General features: G+C 34.9%; 1 protein-coding gene across 1 annotated transcript in view; it reads right to left on the reverse strand.

Moving 5' to 3' along the window:
- The window catches only part of TIM50 (Haloacid dehalogenase-like hydrolase (HAD) superfamily protein), a 116168-nt gene that overhangs the window by 14005 nt on the left and 83618 nt on the right, over positions 1-18545 (reverse strand). The window contains exons 6-7 of the mRNA XM_089830763.1: positions 9963-10067; positions 9691-9789 (exon numbers count right to left, since the gene is read on the reverse strand). Coding sequence (XP_089686889.1) covers positions 9691-9789; positions 9963-10067 — 204 coding nt within the window. The remainder of the gene's footprint in view (positions 1-9690; positions 9790-9962; positions 10068-18545) is intronic.

The following is an 18545-nucleotide window of genomic DNA, read 5'->3' on the forward strand; positions in this document are numbered from 1 at the left end:
CCAATCCTTCAAAGTTGCATGTGAATCCGTACAATTCCATACAAGCAGTTTCTCAAGCAGTTTTAATAGGAAAACAACAAAATTTTATTGATTTGAAACAATGATTACAATAGATTCTTCTCTTCTATGTTCAGAAAGGTTTCTCAACCTTATTTATGTCATTCCCAAACAGTTCCAACTGATAAAGGTGATTGCGAACGTTGGGATTCAAAAGTTGCATTTTTGCTCAAAAGTTGCATTTTTGCACAAAAGTTGCATTATGCAACATTGACAACTTTGATAACTTTTTGCACAAAAAGTTGTCAAATGTCTCCAAACTTTACTAAACTTTAATCCTAGACCCTACCTAGGATTCTAAGAAAGTTTTGATCAATAAACAATCATTATTTAACCTTCTAGACTATCTTATCCTCATTCTACCTAGAAATTGTCCATAAAATGACTAAGGTAGACAATTAGGTTTATAACACACCTAATGTCTCCTTGCTTTACAATTTGGACATTGTTTCTAGCAATGGATTCTAGATCCAAATCCTATCCTAACCCTTTGTGTTTGATCCTCCAGATGTGCTTGCAATGGTAGGTATTGGAATTGCTCCTACACCAAATCATCCCTTTGCAAGGGTATTCATATCATAGGTATAAGGAAATCACCACAAATCATGGCATCATACACATGAAATCCACCATAAACCATATCAAAGAGTGGAACAAGGTCTTTTACCTCAAAACTTCTCTCTCATGGAAAAAACTCATTAAGTGAGCTATTGTACCTCAAACTTCGTCCTCGTGGAGAAGAACTTATTAAGAAGATATCAACCTTTTGAACTCCTTGTCCAAGGTTTCTTTTGATGAACTGTCAAACTCCCTCTGAGTCTGATATCAATCTTTTGACCTCCTTGTCTAATGTTACCTTTGATGAACTGCTAGATTCCCCACTCACTAAAGAAACCATCTCAACATGGTCCACTCCCTTTGGACCAATATGATCAAGATCCATGACAATCAATTAAATTAAATACTCTAGTTGTTCCCCTTGCCACAAAAGGATACCCTTCTCACATAGTGCCAATCATGGAAGATATCTTGCTCCAAGAGACTCTTATCATCTAACATGATTCACATACATTCGAAGGTGCTAGATCTAAGACCACTTTGAAACTACTATCATAAGATCGAGTTCTAGACCAGACAGTTATATGACCATCTTGAGATTTGAACAAAATCACCTCGTAGTTTGCTCAATTTTACTGGAAGAGCCCCATTGTCTTGACTTCGTTTCATAATCCTAGATGCTATCACTCGCACAAATGCCTCAACAACATTCCTTAAGCACTAGTTTTTTTTTTCTGCAAGAACATCCTCAAGGACCAAACAAAATAATAGGGCAAGTTGCTCTTATAGTGTATATACAAATGCAAATAAGAGGCTGACTACGAAAAGAAAATAAAGGAAATAATTATCTGAAAATATTTATCTCATTATTGCTTAGTTACCCAATTCTCCCCTTGGCCCTTTGAACTAGGCGAATTTCAAACTGGTTCTTGGTTCTGGTCCCAGTTCCCTTTTGGGTTCCACTTGGGTTTGAACCCAAGCAAGTTGGTTCCTCCAGGTCAAACGTAGGTTGAACCAAGGCAGACCCAAGTAGACTTAGTGTGAACAAGGTACAGTTCCATTGTGAATAATCTATAATTTAGTGAAGAAAACAATTATTACAGAATTTGAATAAAGATTTTTAACATTACAAACAAAATCTGCTGAAGTTCAAATATTTATTACATCAAATTAAACTAGCCGTCAAGACTTATTCCAATGAAATTTTTATATCCAATTGCTGATAATGGCCCCTATCGGAATAATTGGAAGCTCTATAAAGTGATAAATCATATTTGAAACACTAAACAACATCTTCAATAGGTAAAGGGAGCTGCAAGCTACTTATATAACATTTTTGAAGAAGGATGTTAATCACAATCAAACAAGCTCTTTGTACAATGAAAAAGTAATAAGCGTTGGACAACTTGGAAATCAGGAATTTTATTAGTGTAGTTGATCCCAGTAAATTTGACAAAGTTTGTGAACCAACTAATGCCTTTGATAAAGAAGAAGAAGATAAAGATTTAGATAGTCCATTAGATGATTGAAACTTAACATAAAGTTCTAATTGTTGAAAGTCTAAATAATGATACTTGATATTATTTTAATATTTTGGTGTTGCTAATAGATATGATGCTAAGCCCCATTTCAAGATTTTGACATACCAGCGAACTGGCTCTTCGAACCCAAACTTGAAGCTGAACTCGAACCAGTAACTTAGCATTATTCAAGAGAAAATGTCTATTAACATCCTTTCTGGTATAAGCTGCTCAAATGAAGGTCATGTCACCTTGGCAACTTTAGACCAATCCAAAGTTACTTTCATTCTTCCAAAGTGGACGAATACAATCCTTGTAAAGCCTCTGCTAATCGCTTGTTGTCTATGGGGGAAATCTTCTCTCACCCATCACTCAAGATGACCAATAGTACACTCAAGGTATATCAAATGTTTATCGATGTTTGATGCATATAATGTTAATTGATATTGATCTCTTCCAACAATTATACCTTGGTTGATTTTTGAATCTCGTATCATACATTACATTTGATGATTATATTATATTGCAAGTATAGACGCCACTTATAGACTTCATTCATTTAAGAGAAGTCTTCATCTCTATAAATCCAGGGTCGATTCCTCAATCCAAATCTTCCCAACGGGGCAATCCAGCCACTTCCAGAAAACTACTAATGGTGAGGGATGTCTATATCACAGGGGTGCTTGCTATACGATGCTTGCTCTTTACTTACTACTTGGTCACATTCATATTGGTCTTTGATCTATGATGTTTGGACTGCTATTGCAGTTTCTTTCTTTCTTTGCTTGAAACATATGCAATTGTCATGACCACTGACTATGCATTCATATGATCCTTTTGCAGCTTGCCCCTACAAGGGGCAGAGTGGACTATTATCCACAGATATTAAACTCTGCAAACCAAAACAAGGATCAGATTTTGAACAAAATCATTCCAACTCCCATTGATAGGCAATCTCGTTCCTTGAGAATGCTCCAAAACTAGCCAAAAGAAACGCTACAAAAACTTCACAAGGTGTCAGACCAAAAGCAAAGATGAACTTGCACCCAAGGAAGCAAAGCAACCTGCAGTCCACTTCAACCTACACTCCATGTCACAATCTCATGTCTATATACTTAAGGAATAAAATTCAATGTGCCAAGAAACATATCGAGCAGTCAATACTTCCAATCCTTGTCGTGCCCAAAGTCATCCACTATATGCTGCCTTAATACTACAACTGGAGCCACAACACAGGAGCAAGAAAAGAATACTCTGCTTTGTAGAGGAAAGTCTCACTGCAATGTGAAGTATCTCCCTTCTACAACTCATGCAGCACAATATCTTAGTCGCAAAAGTTTCAAAAGAACACAAAATGCTGCACGTATACAACATTTATTTATTTTTGTTAAAGTGACTAAGTATTAAAGTTCCTTTGAATATTTTATTTCTCAAAGTGGTAATGGTGATAGCACAAGCCCAAAGCTTCTTTCCAAGGTTCAAGATCATGAATATGACTAGATTATTATTGCCACAATTCCCCAACATAGTGTATCTGTATAGCTTAATGGTTACAAAGTTTGTATCATACATAAGAGTGACACATAGAATATAATATCTCGATGGTGTATCTAACCATGCAAGTTATATCAATGAAGATTTATTGACAAATATATGCGTCATTCTCATGGCGATTCCATATACGATAATATGACTGCGGATACGTGTTCATAGTTTTCAATGTCTATCCAGGCTAGAATCCATCAAATGATAAATTGAGGTAATTACGAGTAGAAAATTAACCCTGACATCATGGATTGATCCTTCTGAAGTTGATGTTGGTTCATGAATCCATTTGAGTGTCTCTAGGAGGTTGTGCGGTACTTGCAACCCACTAATTTGTTGTTGTTTGGCCAAGACCTGTGTATCCAATCTAAAAATGAAGTTTTCCCTCCAGTTCTCTGTCATGAACCTCACAAGAATGAACTCACACAAATCGCACCCTACACAAATGACTGCCTTCCTCTAATCTGAATGGGATTTGAACTTTTACTTCTGGGTAACAAAGGCAAGTCGATCTGCTTACAGTACACATTTCTGGGCTGGGAAAAATCACTTTCAGACACCAACTCCTTATCTTCCTCTTACTGTACCGTTGAGGATGTGGCTGTCAAGTAAACTTTCAAACACTAAAATGCTTAGACATGTATTCCACGTGCAAGTAGAAGCAAGTCTCTTCCTCCATTCAAATTATGATATCCACTCAATCTGAAATTCCTGTCCATGGAGTCGGCACTCACCATCATGACCCACAATGCCTTGTTTAATGGCTAAAGTAACCGAGACTGTTGTAGGCAATGAAGATGCCCTTCACAGATTCAAGCCACATAAACATATAAATTCCTTTGGCATTATCAAGCTATATAGAAATACAAGATATTGACCAATTCACAGAGATGTACTATCATCATTTCATCTTTTTCCTAATAATCCTAGATTTCTGATCACTGAAGAATAATATCTTCAACAGTGCTCTGATAGACAAATCACGTTTAGCAGTTCAATAATCTGCAATACACATCATCTCCAATGTATTTCCAATCCGACTTCCTTGCTCGGCAACATTATCATCTCATAGCAACTTCGAAATCAGATCCCAGAGACATTTGTTCCTGCTCTTATGCCATGTTAAACTTCTGAGTATATATATTTTTCAATCTCACACTTAAGAGGAAGACTCAATCTTCCTACATTTATGATGGTGGTGCCCCATAACCAATGGACGCCACCTTTCATATAATTATAATTATAGTTTATATTAAATATAATTATTATTTGTATAATAATTATATTTTCAATTATATATATATATACTGTTAACATAATAATTATATTATTATCATAACCTTTATGTTACCTGTGTTAGCATGAAGGAATCTGACAATAGCTACAATAATATCAACTAGAAGCCATACATTAAAGACCATAAATCACAACTTAGAAATTCATTTACTTAAATAACGTCTCCACCAAAAGCCAATTATGCAAGACCAGAATCAGAATTCCATCTTAGATGTCCCTTTCAGATTTGAACTTCGGTCTTCACAATGTGAACTAAATCTTTTAAACAATGAAGTTGAACTCAGGGACTTAAGGAGAAACATATATATATATCTGATTTTTAGATCTTTTGTGCACAAACGAACCCAGCCCAACCCAATAAAAGATTAGCCATATCCACATACCAAAATTACAAACCCAAACCAAGATCTAATCCAGAACTGGCAAATTAAATCTATATCAAGACAGCTGAAAATTAATATAACAATTTATAAATTATAAACTAAAATATAGAAACCACTATCTACTTATACAGTAAATAATTTATTTTTTGTTCAGACATTTCTGTTGTCATGCCCTCACAAAATACTCTTATACCCAGATCACAGCTTTAATGTAGTACCTGATCACAGCTTTAAAGAGATAACAATACCAGAGCCCATTAAAGCAATTAAAGGCGGTGCCATGTAATGTCCCCAATTGTTGGTGAAATCATAATTAATTAAATTAATTATTTTAAAGTTGTCCAAATAAATAAAAATATTAGAAGGATGACTTCATTTTAATTGATTTAATTAAAAGCAAAATAAATTAATGTTATTAAAATTCACTTTATTTAAAGTTATCCAGCTTAGGCTAGAAGCTCATGAGGTTGAAAATTGAAAAATCTAGAGAGGTCATAATTTGTTTTTGATATTAAGAGCAGCAGAAAATGAGGGCGTTGTCCCTCAGTTACAATGCCAGGAGGGTGATCATAAGCAGATTACCATTGTCAGCACACTAACAGCACTAATTAAAAACTAAACAGAGCATTCAGCTACTTCATATCAAAAACCAAAACCAGATGTTATAAAAGGAGGAATTTGTAATGTATTTGACATGTTTAGAAGCCTTGGATTACGTAATTTGTCCAGTGCTTTGCATTAGCTGAATGTCTAGGGATGCAAATCTCCAATGGATTGATAAAAGGGTTGGATGAAACCCTAGCCCTAGGAGTGGATTTGTGACGGAGTTCGCACTTTGTGCCAAGTTTGTGAAGGCTTCTTCTGAGCATAAATTTGCAGAAATAAGATATCTATAGGTCAGGGATGTACTTAACTAGTTTGGAAGCGATGAAGTTTTTATATTCAAATGATAAAAACATGTGGCAAAGGTTAATATTTTGGGGGCAATACTATTAGATTCTTTTTAGTTTCCTACATTTCTGCTATATTTAGCTCATTATTCTAGAACCTTAGTTAATGGTCATTAATATTCTGTTTCCTTAATGTAGTCTATTTTTTGACGTTGGCTTTACTTAGACAACTTTGCTCTTTAGTTAATGCTTTTTTATAGCATTTTTTTAGCTCTTTGTATTTGTGTGATTTGTTAATATAATTTTTCAGTTTTTAAAAATTTTATGGTATCAAAGCAAGAGCCAGTCTGGGTATGACTCTCCCTAATGGGAGGGTTTTAAGAATTTTTTCCTCAAAAATTATCTATTGGGTTTTAATAACTTTTTCCTCACAAATTATCTATTGGGTTTTAATAAAAATTTCCTTAAAAATTATTTGTTTCGCATTCTCTGATCTGGGTTTGTTTGGTTTTGATCAATTTTTCATCTCAAATATTGTCTTGGGTTTTGGTCGATTTTCACCTCAAAAATTGCGTTTGGTTTTGATCTATTTTTCTCCTCAAAAAATATGTCTGCTTTCCGTAATTCACATAGTTCGTATGATATTTTCAGACAAGTAGTCTTGCATTAAGGGTATTTATCATTTTTTTGCAAAAAACAATGCTTTGTAAACTTCAAATCATGGTATCTTGCAGTCTGTTTTGAGGCATCTTGCTTATCTGCGATAATTTGGAGGGTTTCTTGATTTTTCCTCAAAATTGTGACAGATGTTCTTAGTGTGTGTCTCTGTCTACGAGGAAGAGCAGCTCAATTATCCAACATCAGGTTGGCCGTTATGTGATGATTTATGGTCAGAAGTATTGCAGATTCTGGGAGGATTCATAGAATCATAGCAGACTCATGCATAATGCTACTGCAAAAAAACAGAAAAAATGAAGTTGAATGTTCATAAATGTATATGAAAATTACCAAAACAAAAATTCATAAATGATAATAAAAAAATAAACATGCTGCAGCCAAAAATCAGAAATCAGAATGCATGAAGTGGAACATTCAACATTGTACATTTAAAAATTTTATTTAATAAATATCCATTGATTTATAATTTCATTGAACATTCATAAATTTAAATGAGACTCAGAATGTACAATATGATTATAAATTTATAAGATAATAGGAATGAATTTGAAAATTGAAAAATAATAGGAAAAAATGAAATTGGAATGAAAATAAATATTAAAATGGAGAATAGGCAATGATACTCAGCCTACCTCTGCTGCCCTCTTCCTCTTACATGAATGAAATTGAAGATTCAAACTACTCTTGGCTTGCTCAGCTCATATATCTCCTTCAACCTCAGTTGAAAAATTAACCTCGAACTCTCAATCACTCCTCTTCACTCATCACCTTTAGATTGTAACCACTGCATGAAATGTCTATTTTATAACTTCTTGGTGAGTGTTTGGGGGTTGTGTCAAGTTAGGGTTAGGTCTAGAAAAAAAGAAAGTGTGTTTAAACTTTTTATTTTTTTAAATCTTGAATTCCATTGTGTTTTCAGTGGGAGACTCGCTTGCATCCCCTATCTCATCAAGGGATGGCTATGAGTCTCGAGGATCTCCAAGCATCCCCTTTCCACATTTCCTAAGGAGAAACCCCTCCTCCTGCTAAGAAAATTCTGCGAGACATGATGCATAGCACGGTTGAAGTGAACGGATGGTGGACGTATGTTCCCCAAGCGTCACCCCATCTCAAGGATGTCCTCGCCCCCAAACCGACTTGATTTTGGAACAGGACGCATCCCCATGGAATACTACTAAATCTCTTTATAGGTATCTTCTTATTTCAATTTTCCACAAGTTTAAGTTCCCATGTTCTAATTTAATATCCGATAGGTAGAAATAGGCATATAATTGGGCATTTAACAAATGTTGTGCCAAGTATTTGCTTTTGTGCATTGTACATGGCCATGGCATGGAGGGCTTAGGCTCGACTACTTGTTAGTGCTAATTCTTGTGACTTGTTATAGCTCTATGCTATACGGTAACTAGTTTACATGACCCTTTTCGCCATGTCTGTTATTTGACACAAGGACGAATGTTACCTGTCATTGTGATAAGCCACGACTTTAGGTTTTATTAAGGCAGTTTTGGAAGAGATTAGTGTGGAGGAGAAGACAAACATTGTTTATCATGAAGGATTCAGTCAATCTAATGATTAAAACTGTCCCTAAACGAACCCTTTGAATGTCGTTGTTTTTCCTCTTCTTGATGCCAATTTTCAAAGGGAGCTGGTGATTACGAAAGCAAAACAATTTGTATAGAGGATGTGAGTGACTGCAGAGGGATCTATGTTTTGCATGCAAGGAAAGTGTCATGCATTATAGCCTATAGGGAGCCATGAGAGATTTGGGTATTGTGTTGAGACCTCCAAAAGGAGGTGCGAAACCTTACAGTTACTCGTGACCATATCAGTCTGGAGGTTTTTAGCGCCCTCAGAATGTTGCATCTAACTTATGCAGATATGATGCCTGTTAAGTTCTGTGAAGAAGCTTTTCTTGGTGTCAACTTACCAGTACTAGGGGCTTCTTGATCTGGCTCATTATATGGCTGGGCTCAGCAAGGAGTGACAAAGGTGGCTTTACACAAACTGAATGGTTATGGTCATTGAGGTTCTACAAATAAAGGTAGGTGAAAATTGCTACAATTTTTACTGTTTTGATTTTGTTAACCATACAAATGTGTTATCAAATCTTGGCACTGACTGTTTAAGTTTATCTATTTAGCATTATACCAGATGTTATAAACAATAATAAAAAATATTTTAAGAGGCAGGCCACAACAGAACCATCACTTAATAAAAAAAATAAAATCAAAACAATCATGTCTTGACTTGCAAATTGCAACCATTGGTTCTACATATTGCATATATAATGTTGGGACGAGGTTGACAATTCTGTCTGGTCCTCCCTTTACAAGCCATTGTACTAACACTATCTATACAATAAATCATTCTACTCTTATCTTATCTTTGTATGTTGTTCATTGTTAATGGTAAACTATATCAATATACTTCTATACTGCAACTATAGATATATAAAAAAACATTATTAGCTATCTAATAAGGGAATCTATATTATTTGAATAGCAACACTTGTAAAATAGAGGGAAAAAGGCCTCAACAAATAGAGAAAAACTATAAAGCTTTTGACAGCCAAACATTCATTACCATTTTATATCCTGCAGTACATCATTGGAATATTGTTTTGAACTTGGAATTATCTAGGAAGAAGTGAGAAAGATGCACATCTGATCAAAATTTGTAGGCAAAGCTCTCTGAGAGAAATTTCTATTAAGGAGCCCCTACTGCACATTCAATTCTCAAATCAATGTTACAGTTACATACCCTGTAATGTTTGCCATTAATGTACTGGGTAGCATCCCTCGATAATTTGTATCTCACGCAGCCTTTCTGATCAAGTCTTTCCATGATTGGTTCAACATACTACTAGTATAGAAAGCCAGTGAAAGACAACTATAAATTTCAAATTGCAATATTGAATCTAAAACAAAAAAATTGGGAACAGAACTACTTGAGTTTGCTATATTAAGAGGAAAGGAAAAGAAAATTAAAAAAAGTTTTCAAATGATAAGAAAGCAAATTGATATGAACATTACCATGCTCAATTGGTCAGAAAAAACCACAATTTCGTAGAAATATGCAAGATGCTCTAAAAACGCATCCACTCCAGGTCTTTTAAATGTTCTCCAACCTCTTTCTCGCTGTAGTACAAAAACAGGTACAGGAATCAGCATACATTACACCATTCAATAGGAAAAAAATCTCATTGTGCCAAAAAAATGGATAACATGCTACACATTCAATCTCTAACCATATTTAGCAAAATAAAGATCTTTTAAGATGAAACTGATCATATACAAAGGAACATGATCATCACTTAGATTCTAATGAAAAACTTCTAGAAATATATTTACATTGTTGCTGGGTACCCTTTACAGACAGACAATAACTACTGTAACTGTAGACTGTAGTTAAGAAATGTATATATTTGACAATATCTCATATCTAGGATGCACTGATCAGTTTCTAAACATTATATTAAAGTATTCTAATCGAGTACAGTCTCTTAATAATGCCATTAAATTGAAGCAAAATGTGTCACTGAAAGGAAAACATTTAAATAAAGCAACACCAAAGAACTTATACAAGCAAAAAAGACAGTTATAAGAAAAAAGGTGTAAATTTACTGAGAAAGATGTAGAGTCATCCTCCATTCCTGACCAGTAAGGTGCTCTGGCAGCTAGAATTGACTCTGAGCAGCACCCATCACTTGGTATTATTTGTCTAAATTTCTCTTCAGAACCATTTTGGTTGCTTTTGTTGTTAGGGGTCAATTTGGGAAAGCATCATATTTTATTTACTTTCATTTTGTTTGTTTTTGTTTGCATTGTCTTTATGGGTAATACAGGTACCAAAGACACTTAAATTATGTCAAGTATCTATGTTTAAATTGGTAATCAAACACACTGCTTACATTTATTGTTTGTACCTGTCAATTTTATGAACTAGTAGTGAGATACTTCTTGGGTTATGTGAGTATCTCATAGATTTCAAGTGTATAGAGTGTTAATATTGGTAAAGAATGAAAAACTGAGAGATTGTTTGAGGACAAACCAGAAAAATCCAAAGTAGGTGCAAAAAGTCCTATAAAGACAACCTAAATGCTGAAGTTTTTTGGAGAAATGCCAGCGAAAGCTAGATTTGAAGTGAGATTAGAGGTAAACAGTGAATAAGCCAAATGACTTCGAGATGAAGGGTTCCCTAAAACACAAAAAAATAGCAAGGACCTTCTTTTGCTAAGCCTACTCCATTTTAATCCTAAAAGTGAAATGATTGAGGGAGTCAAAAGGGAAGAGATTAGATTAAAAAGTGTTGCAAGTTTTCTTGGCTTGGATGAATATTGATAATCTCCCCTTAAGAAATTTCTTTGATGATCAACTTGTCAATCCACGGGGCAAGAAACTTGGAATTAACATTACATTATGCAGAATGATAGAAAAAGGGCTTTTGTAAACTCTTCCAAAAAATATCGCACACAAAAGATGACTTAGATTTCTCTGTGAAACATTCTGGAATATTGGAAAGTCCATATTGTCTTCACAGGCATCAAATGAAGAAATCCTTCTTGTTTTGTCCCTAGATGGTGACCATTAAGTATACTCAACCTCAAATGGGAACATCCTTGTCACAATCGATTAACCTTCTAGGGAAGGTGTTGCTACTGATTTTCATTAATAACAGAATACAAGTTTCATAGAAAGTACCAGCATGCCTAATGCTTGTTTTATCTATAAAAGAGATGGGCACTAAAATAAGATTGTCCAATGATTGTCAATGTTCGAAAGATTAACAAACCTACATTTCAAGATCAGATTAATAGCGATAATCAAGCAAGTCAACTAAAATCAGAATAGATGCACAAGTGGTGCAACCTATGAAGCACTTCCTCCTAGAACTTGACTTCTGGATTAGTATACCTCAAATACCCTAACTTATGGAACCTTGCCTCAAGAGTCAAGATGCACTCATGTTTAATCCATTTTACTCAATTACTTCCTAACAAAAAATGCAAGTTAAGAGCATTGATAAACAAAAATAGTTCAGTAAATTCTTTATTTATTTTTACTGCAGGAATCTGGTTGCCCCCTATAATCTGCAGTGTACCAGCTTCAGCAAATGCTTAATTATGAGTCATTGTTCAATTCAATTATTTTTTAAAAATTACTGATGGGTAGCTTTCAGTATTTCCTCCAAGTGTTCTGTGGCCACTAGGGGTGGTACTTTAAATGTAAACATCTGTCACTGTTTCTAACATAACTTCAATAAGTAATGGAAATTTATATTGAAAATGAAGCTACCCAATAGTAGCTAAACATTTCCAGGATGATTTGTGCCATGTGGTATAGTTGTGTGTGAGAATCCCACCAATGGATTTGATGTGAGTCATACACATGTTTAAAGGAATCTTTTCTTTTCCTACCAATCGTCGAAGAAAGAATCACAGTATGCTTGTTCTGCAACTCTATATGTTAATTACAAATTCTTATTTCCCTTCAACTTTCACGAACAAATCTTAAACTGTCAACCAAGGAACAAGAAGTGTTGCACCCAAAACCACCACAACACTGCATGTCATACCAATACCATCTTATGACCAATCCTTCCATATGTGCCATTTCAAACAACATGCTGATATAAGTTTTGTGAACATGTCTCTATAATGGTTTTTATCTTGAAATGGCTTATAGGTATGGTACGTTTGTTCTAGTTGACCAAGGTATTTTGTGAGGAAGAGTGGTTGCCTTTGAAATGAATGGAAGGCTAAAAGAAATAGTGTTTATCAATTAATTATCCTTTAAGTTTAGACAGCACAGCTGATTTAATCTTTGCTAGTCTGCTGAATTCAAGCTATTTTATGGAGAAGAGGAGTAACTGTGTTAAAAAAGAAAATTAATTATAGGACCACCACTTATCCAAAATAAGACCAATGAATACTCAAAAGAGTACTCTATGTACCAGGAATAAAAAGAAATCTAATCTCGGTTACAGCACTTGAAGATGATGGACATAACGTTGCATTCATGGATGGTAAAGTAATAACTTGGGCTAAGAACTCCTCAATTAAGAAAGCGAAGTTGATTGGTTAGAGAAAAGGGTATTTGTATGAATTAAATTCAAAACCTAGTCGACCTATCCAAGCCTTAATTCATGAAGCTGCAGACATAAATAAAATATGGCACAGAAGGTTAGTACATCTAAATTTCAAAACCTTTATCATCTATGGAGAAGATGGTTATTGGTTTACCTAAACTAACTAAAGACCACTCAAGCATATGCAAAGGGTGTGATCTGGGTAAGAACACCAAAAGTCCATTTCATGATAGCACTAGAAAAACCAAGAATGTTTTGGAATTAATCCATTCAGATTTATGTGGACCTATGTCTGTTCCCTCTCTTGGAGGATTCTAGTACTATATTTTGTTCATAGATGACTTCTCTAAGAAAGCATGGATTTACTTCTTAAAGTGAAAAGAATCAGAAGAAATCCTAAAGAGATTTAAAGAATTTAAAACATTAACTGAAAACTTATCAGGACATTAAAATTAAAAATCTTAGAACTGATAATGGAGGGGAATACACCTTAGATTTGTTTAAAAGGTTTTGTAAAGAAATGGGAATTAAGAGGAAGTATACCATTCCTTATAATCCAGAACAAAACGGAATAGTAGAAAAAAAGAATAGAACAATTATAAAAGTTGCTAGAGCTATGATATTTGATCGAAATCTAGAATATTATCTTTGGGCAGAAGGCTCTTATACTCCTGTCTATATTCAAAACAAAAGCCCTCACTCCTACCTTAGAGATAAAACTCCTGAAGAAGTCTTTACAAAGGTTAAACCCAATATAAGTTATCTTAGGATTTTTGGGTGCCTTGTATATGTCCATGTTCCAAAAGAAAACAGAACTAAGTTAGAACACTTTGGGAGGAAAGGTATTTTTGTAAGGTATAGTGAAACATCTAAAGCATATAGGATATTCATACCTAGACAGAAAATATTGAACTTAGTAGGGATGTAATTTTTGAAGAAGATCTAGCATTCAAAAGAGCCCTAAGTTTTGAAGAACCCTCTCCTTTACCTAGTTCTAAAAGAAATACTAAGTATGAATCTCAGAGGGAGAACATGGAAGAAATTGAAGATGAAATTCAAAACCTTAATCTTGGAGAAACTCAAAATTCAAATAAAAGACCACTTTGGGCCATTAAAACAGTCAAGGAAGCACAACACTTTGTTGCACCTTCTGGAACGGTCAAAGAAAGCAAAAGACCCAAAAGATTTTTTAGTTATACAGCAAACATGAATAATTTGTCCAAAACAAAACCAACCAATCCCTTAGATGCTACTAAACATACAGCTTGGAAAGAAGCTATGACAAAAGAATAACAATCTATTATGAAGAATGATGTTTGGGAAATTGTTCCAAGATCTAAAGGAAAATTTGTTGTTTCTTCCAAGTGGATATTTAAAATAAAGCATGCTACTAATGGTAGCATTGAAAAATATAAAGCCAAATTTGTAGCCAGAGGATTCTCTTAGAAAGAAGGGATCGACTATGAAGAAACTTTTGCTCCTATTGCCAGATACACCTTTGTAAGAGCAATCCTAGCCATTGCAGCATCGAAGGGATGGAAAGTACATCAGATAGATGTAAAAACAACATTCCTAAATGGAAAAATTACAAAAGAAGTATATTTGGAGCAACCTGAAGGATTTGAAACTCATGATCCTAACGTTTTTGTTTCCAGGCTCAAGAAAGCTCTCTATGGGCTTAAGCAAACTCCAAAGGCTTGGTATGAAAGAATTGATAAGTATCTCAACGGCTTAGGATTCTCCAAAAATGAAGCCGATCCAAATTTATATTATAAAAGGGATAAAGATGATATGGTAATTCTGATACTGTATGTTGATGATTTACTAATAACAGGTGATGATCATCTCATAGATCAATGCAAATAAGATCTAATTAGAGAATTCGAGATGAAAGACTTCGGAGTCCTTCATTACTTCCTAGGACTGGAAGTACGGCAGAATTTGGACAACAATATACTTAATCAAGGGAAGTATACATCAGATATTTTGAAGAGATTTGGAATGTGGAATTGCAAGTCTATGTCTTCTCCAATGGAGACTAATTTACATAAACTTAAAGAAGCAGCAGCAAAATCACCTTCCATAGATTCTACTCTCTACAAACAAATGATTGCGTCCCTTATGTACATGGTCAATACAAGACCTGATATTTGCTATGTTGTTAATGCCTTAAGTCAATTTATGTGTGAGCCAAAGGAGATTCACCTAGTTGCAATAAAACACATTATGAGATACTTACAAGGCACTCTTAATCTTGGGCTCATATATGAGAAAGTTGACTTAGATTTACATGGATCCACTAACTCGGATTGGGGTGGAAGTATTAAAGAAAGAAAAAGTACTTCACGATGTTGTTTTAGTTTAGGATCAGCAATGATATCTTGGATATGTAGAAAACAATCTTCACTAGCACAAAGCTCCACAGAAGCCGAATACATTGTAGCAACGATGGCCTCTAGAGAAGCAGTTTGGCTGAGGTAGTTATTTGTGGGATTATTTGGTCAAGCCATGAATCCTATAATTATTCACTGTGATAATCAGAGTTCCATCAAGCTTTCGGTGAATCCAGGTTTTCATGACAGGTCCAAGCAAATCAAAATTCCTTACCATTATGTAAGAGATATCGTAGACAAGAATATTGTAAAATTAGAATACATTTGCCCTACAGATCAGACAGCAGACATTCTCACCAAAACTCTTTCTACAATGAAGATAGATCACTACAAGAAAAGACTTGGTATGATTGAATTGTAATTCATTTGTATTCTTTAAATTATTAATAAGATAATTTTATTTGTCAGGCTATTGACTGTTATGGGCTCCAGAATCTGTATTCATTATTTAAGAGGTGACGATCTCTGAGGTAATGAATACTTGTATAAAAGACATCATGAGAGATGATGATCCCTCAGATGATGTATTGAACAGTATAGAACTACTGTTAGATCTAGGTGAATTCAAGATCATTTGTGACATAAGCATTTCCATGTCTATGAATCACAACTTGGATAAAGGAAGAATTTATTCTTCAAACTTTATCCTGTGTTCTGGTAGATCTTAACTCAAGATCAAGTTGTGATATAGGATTGCCAATTCCTATGAATCACAACCTGAACAAATGAAGAACTTAATCGTTCTTCAGATTTTATCCTGTGTATTGCATTACATGCAATATTGGCATCACTAGTATAAGTGATGAGTCATATCACAAGATGGTTATATGACTCAATATCATATGTTACATGATACCATTTTCTCAGAAGATTCAAAGAGATAGAGAGTATTAATCTATGCTTATTCATCGTAATTGATGACGGTAGATATGATATCTCTTAGTATGATTATAAAGTTAATAGGGAGTGTTAAATATTAACCTGATATTCATGCTGGTCTGGGAAGTGCAGACTGCACCTTAGTCTTCTCCATTATATCATACGATAGCCTATATATGCACTAGACTTGGCAATGAGATAGGCAGCGATCCTTGGAAGAAATTACATCTTGTACTAACCATAACAATTGGTTATGTTGGTTCAACATTTAATTATTTCCTTTAGGAGCTGATTTCTTCAAGTGGTGTTTGGGCTGACCTAGATAAGGTCATGTCCCTTTAAGGGACATGCTCTTTGGTCTTGATATAGAGGGTAGGTATTGTTGTAGTTTGAGGACACAAAATAATTACAAGTCTGCTTCCTCAAGCAATACTCCTATACGAATTTACTTGCAGATATAAAACAAATTCAGATCAGAGTTAAAGGTAACAACTCCTCCTGTTTTAGAATATTAAGAAGATCATCTTCAGCAATAAAAGGATATTGTAAAAGTCTGAAAAGTTTTGAACAAAATTTGCAGAAACTTTACACCTAGAACACTAAAAAGCATTAGTTAGCAATGAATATTGCCTTCAGTTTGCAGTTGCCTTTGTCAGTGCAAACGTGTGTAGACTGCACAGTACTCAATGTTTTCAGTTTGACAGTTTTTTGGCAGTCAAGGGTTCTTTTGCATTGAAATTTTTTTGCCTCTGTTCTAAGTTTCTGTAATGTGTCCCCCCTCCCCTGGCACATAAAAAATAAATAAAGAATTAAGTTATCCTTTTTTTTATTCCCCATAGGCTAAACAGTAAGTTATTACAAAAGGATAAAGTTATAATTAAATAAAAGGGCAAAATGCTACAATTGTATTAAAAAAATGTAATTATTAATTTGCCATCATTATGAAGGGGACACTTAATCATTTCTAGGCGATAATCATATGGTGGGAAATTATAATCAAAGTTTTATGCAAAATTTATTATTGACTACCACGTCGCATGCAAAGTTAATTATTAATTGCCAAGTCACCTAAATTCATGGAATTGAGAGAAGATCACACCATTTTGAATTAAGAGCTTTTTATAAGAGGCGTTGATGGGAATTGGAGTTCCTTATGTATCTTTTGGAGTCTTTGTTTCTTCTCAGCAGAATTCTTTAAGAAAAACACCTCCCAGGACGCAAACCTTGTGAAGTATCTCTTCTAGATGCCAACCCAAGAGATTCAGTGATAGTGACAGCAAATAGAGGGCCCAGAATTACAATTGATCCAATAGTCATATGGAGAATATCATGTGGAAGGGGTATAGGGTTAAAACTGAAGCAATCTCATGCGAATAGAAAAAGTTGAAGGAAGCAATCTCATCCCCAATATCTTCACCGTCTCAAATATTTGCAAGGTTATTAGATCTATGAACAATAGCAGAGCAACTGATGAGGTAGGGTTCCAAGCGGAACTCTTCAAACTTGGGATCATGGTCTTGGGCCCCTTCCTTACAGTTCTCCTCAACAAAGTCGTTTGCACTGGTTCCCCCTTCCCCAACTCAATTCTTTAACAAGGATAAAGGCTCATCTCAGTTCTGTGCAGAGCAATTTATTGTTATTAAAGATGGGATCACCATGCAGCCTTTACAACTCTCTCAGAGTTGGACACACACTCTACATCTCCTTAGACTCCTTCAAGGTGGGATCCCATCAGCTCCATATTCAAACTCATCACCAGATTGACAAGGAGGGTCGAGTTTGCTAGCTTTGCGACATGGAAGAGGTTGAGACAAAGACACTTTATCTTTGATAGGTTTGGTTGTCTTTACAAAAAGGTGCCAGTCTCTTTCAACCTTTTTCGAGTACGTTGACCCCCAGTGTCTTGCTCTTTATCTTCAGGAGACTACGAGCCTTCAAGTCCACACTTTACATGTTCAGTCTCCTCTGAGATAGACAACAGATCAACTCATCACCTCCTTCTCGATGACCTCTCTGGCTCGGAATACCAAGTGGTCACTTGGTCTCCCCTCCTCTAGCCACACTAGGCCCATGAGGCATCACAAAAGTTACAAGCGACATCTCTCAACTTCTAGTAGTTCTCCTAGTCAACACAAGACTTACTCGTGTCTTGGGTCATATCCTTCCGTTGTGGTTTTCTTATTTGTGGTGGGAAGCAGCTAGTTGTTGCTCCCGCCTCTTGTTTCTCTTTGTTCTTTTCCCCAAAGGTCGTCTTGT

The sequence above is a fragment of the Cupressus sempervirens genome, chromosome 5 (genome assembly GCF_028749045.1).
Source record: "Cupressus sempervirens isolate cs-2001-9-10 chromosome 5, ASM2874904v1, whole genome shotgun sequence".
Classification (NCBI taxonomy): Eukaryota; Viridiplantae; Streptophyta; class Pinopsida; order Cupressales; family Cupressaceae; genus Cupressus; species Cupressus sempervirens.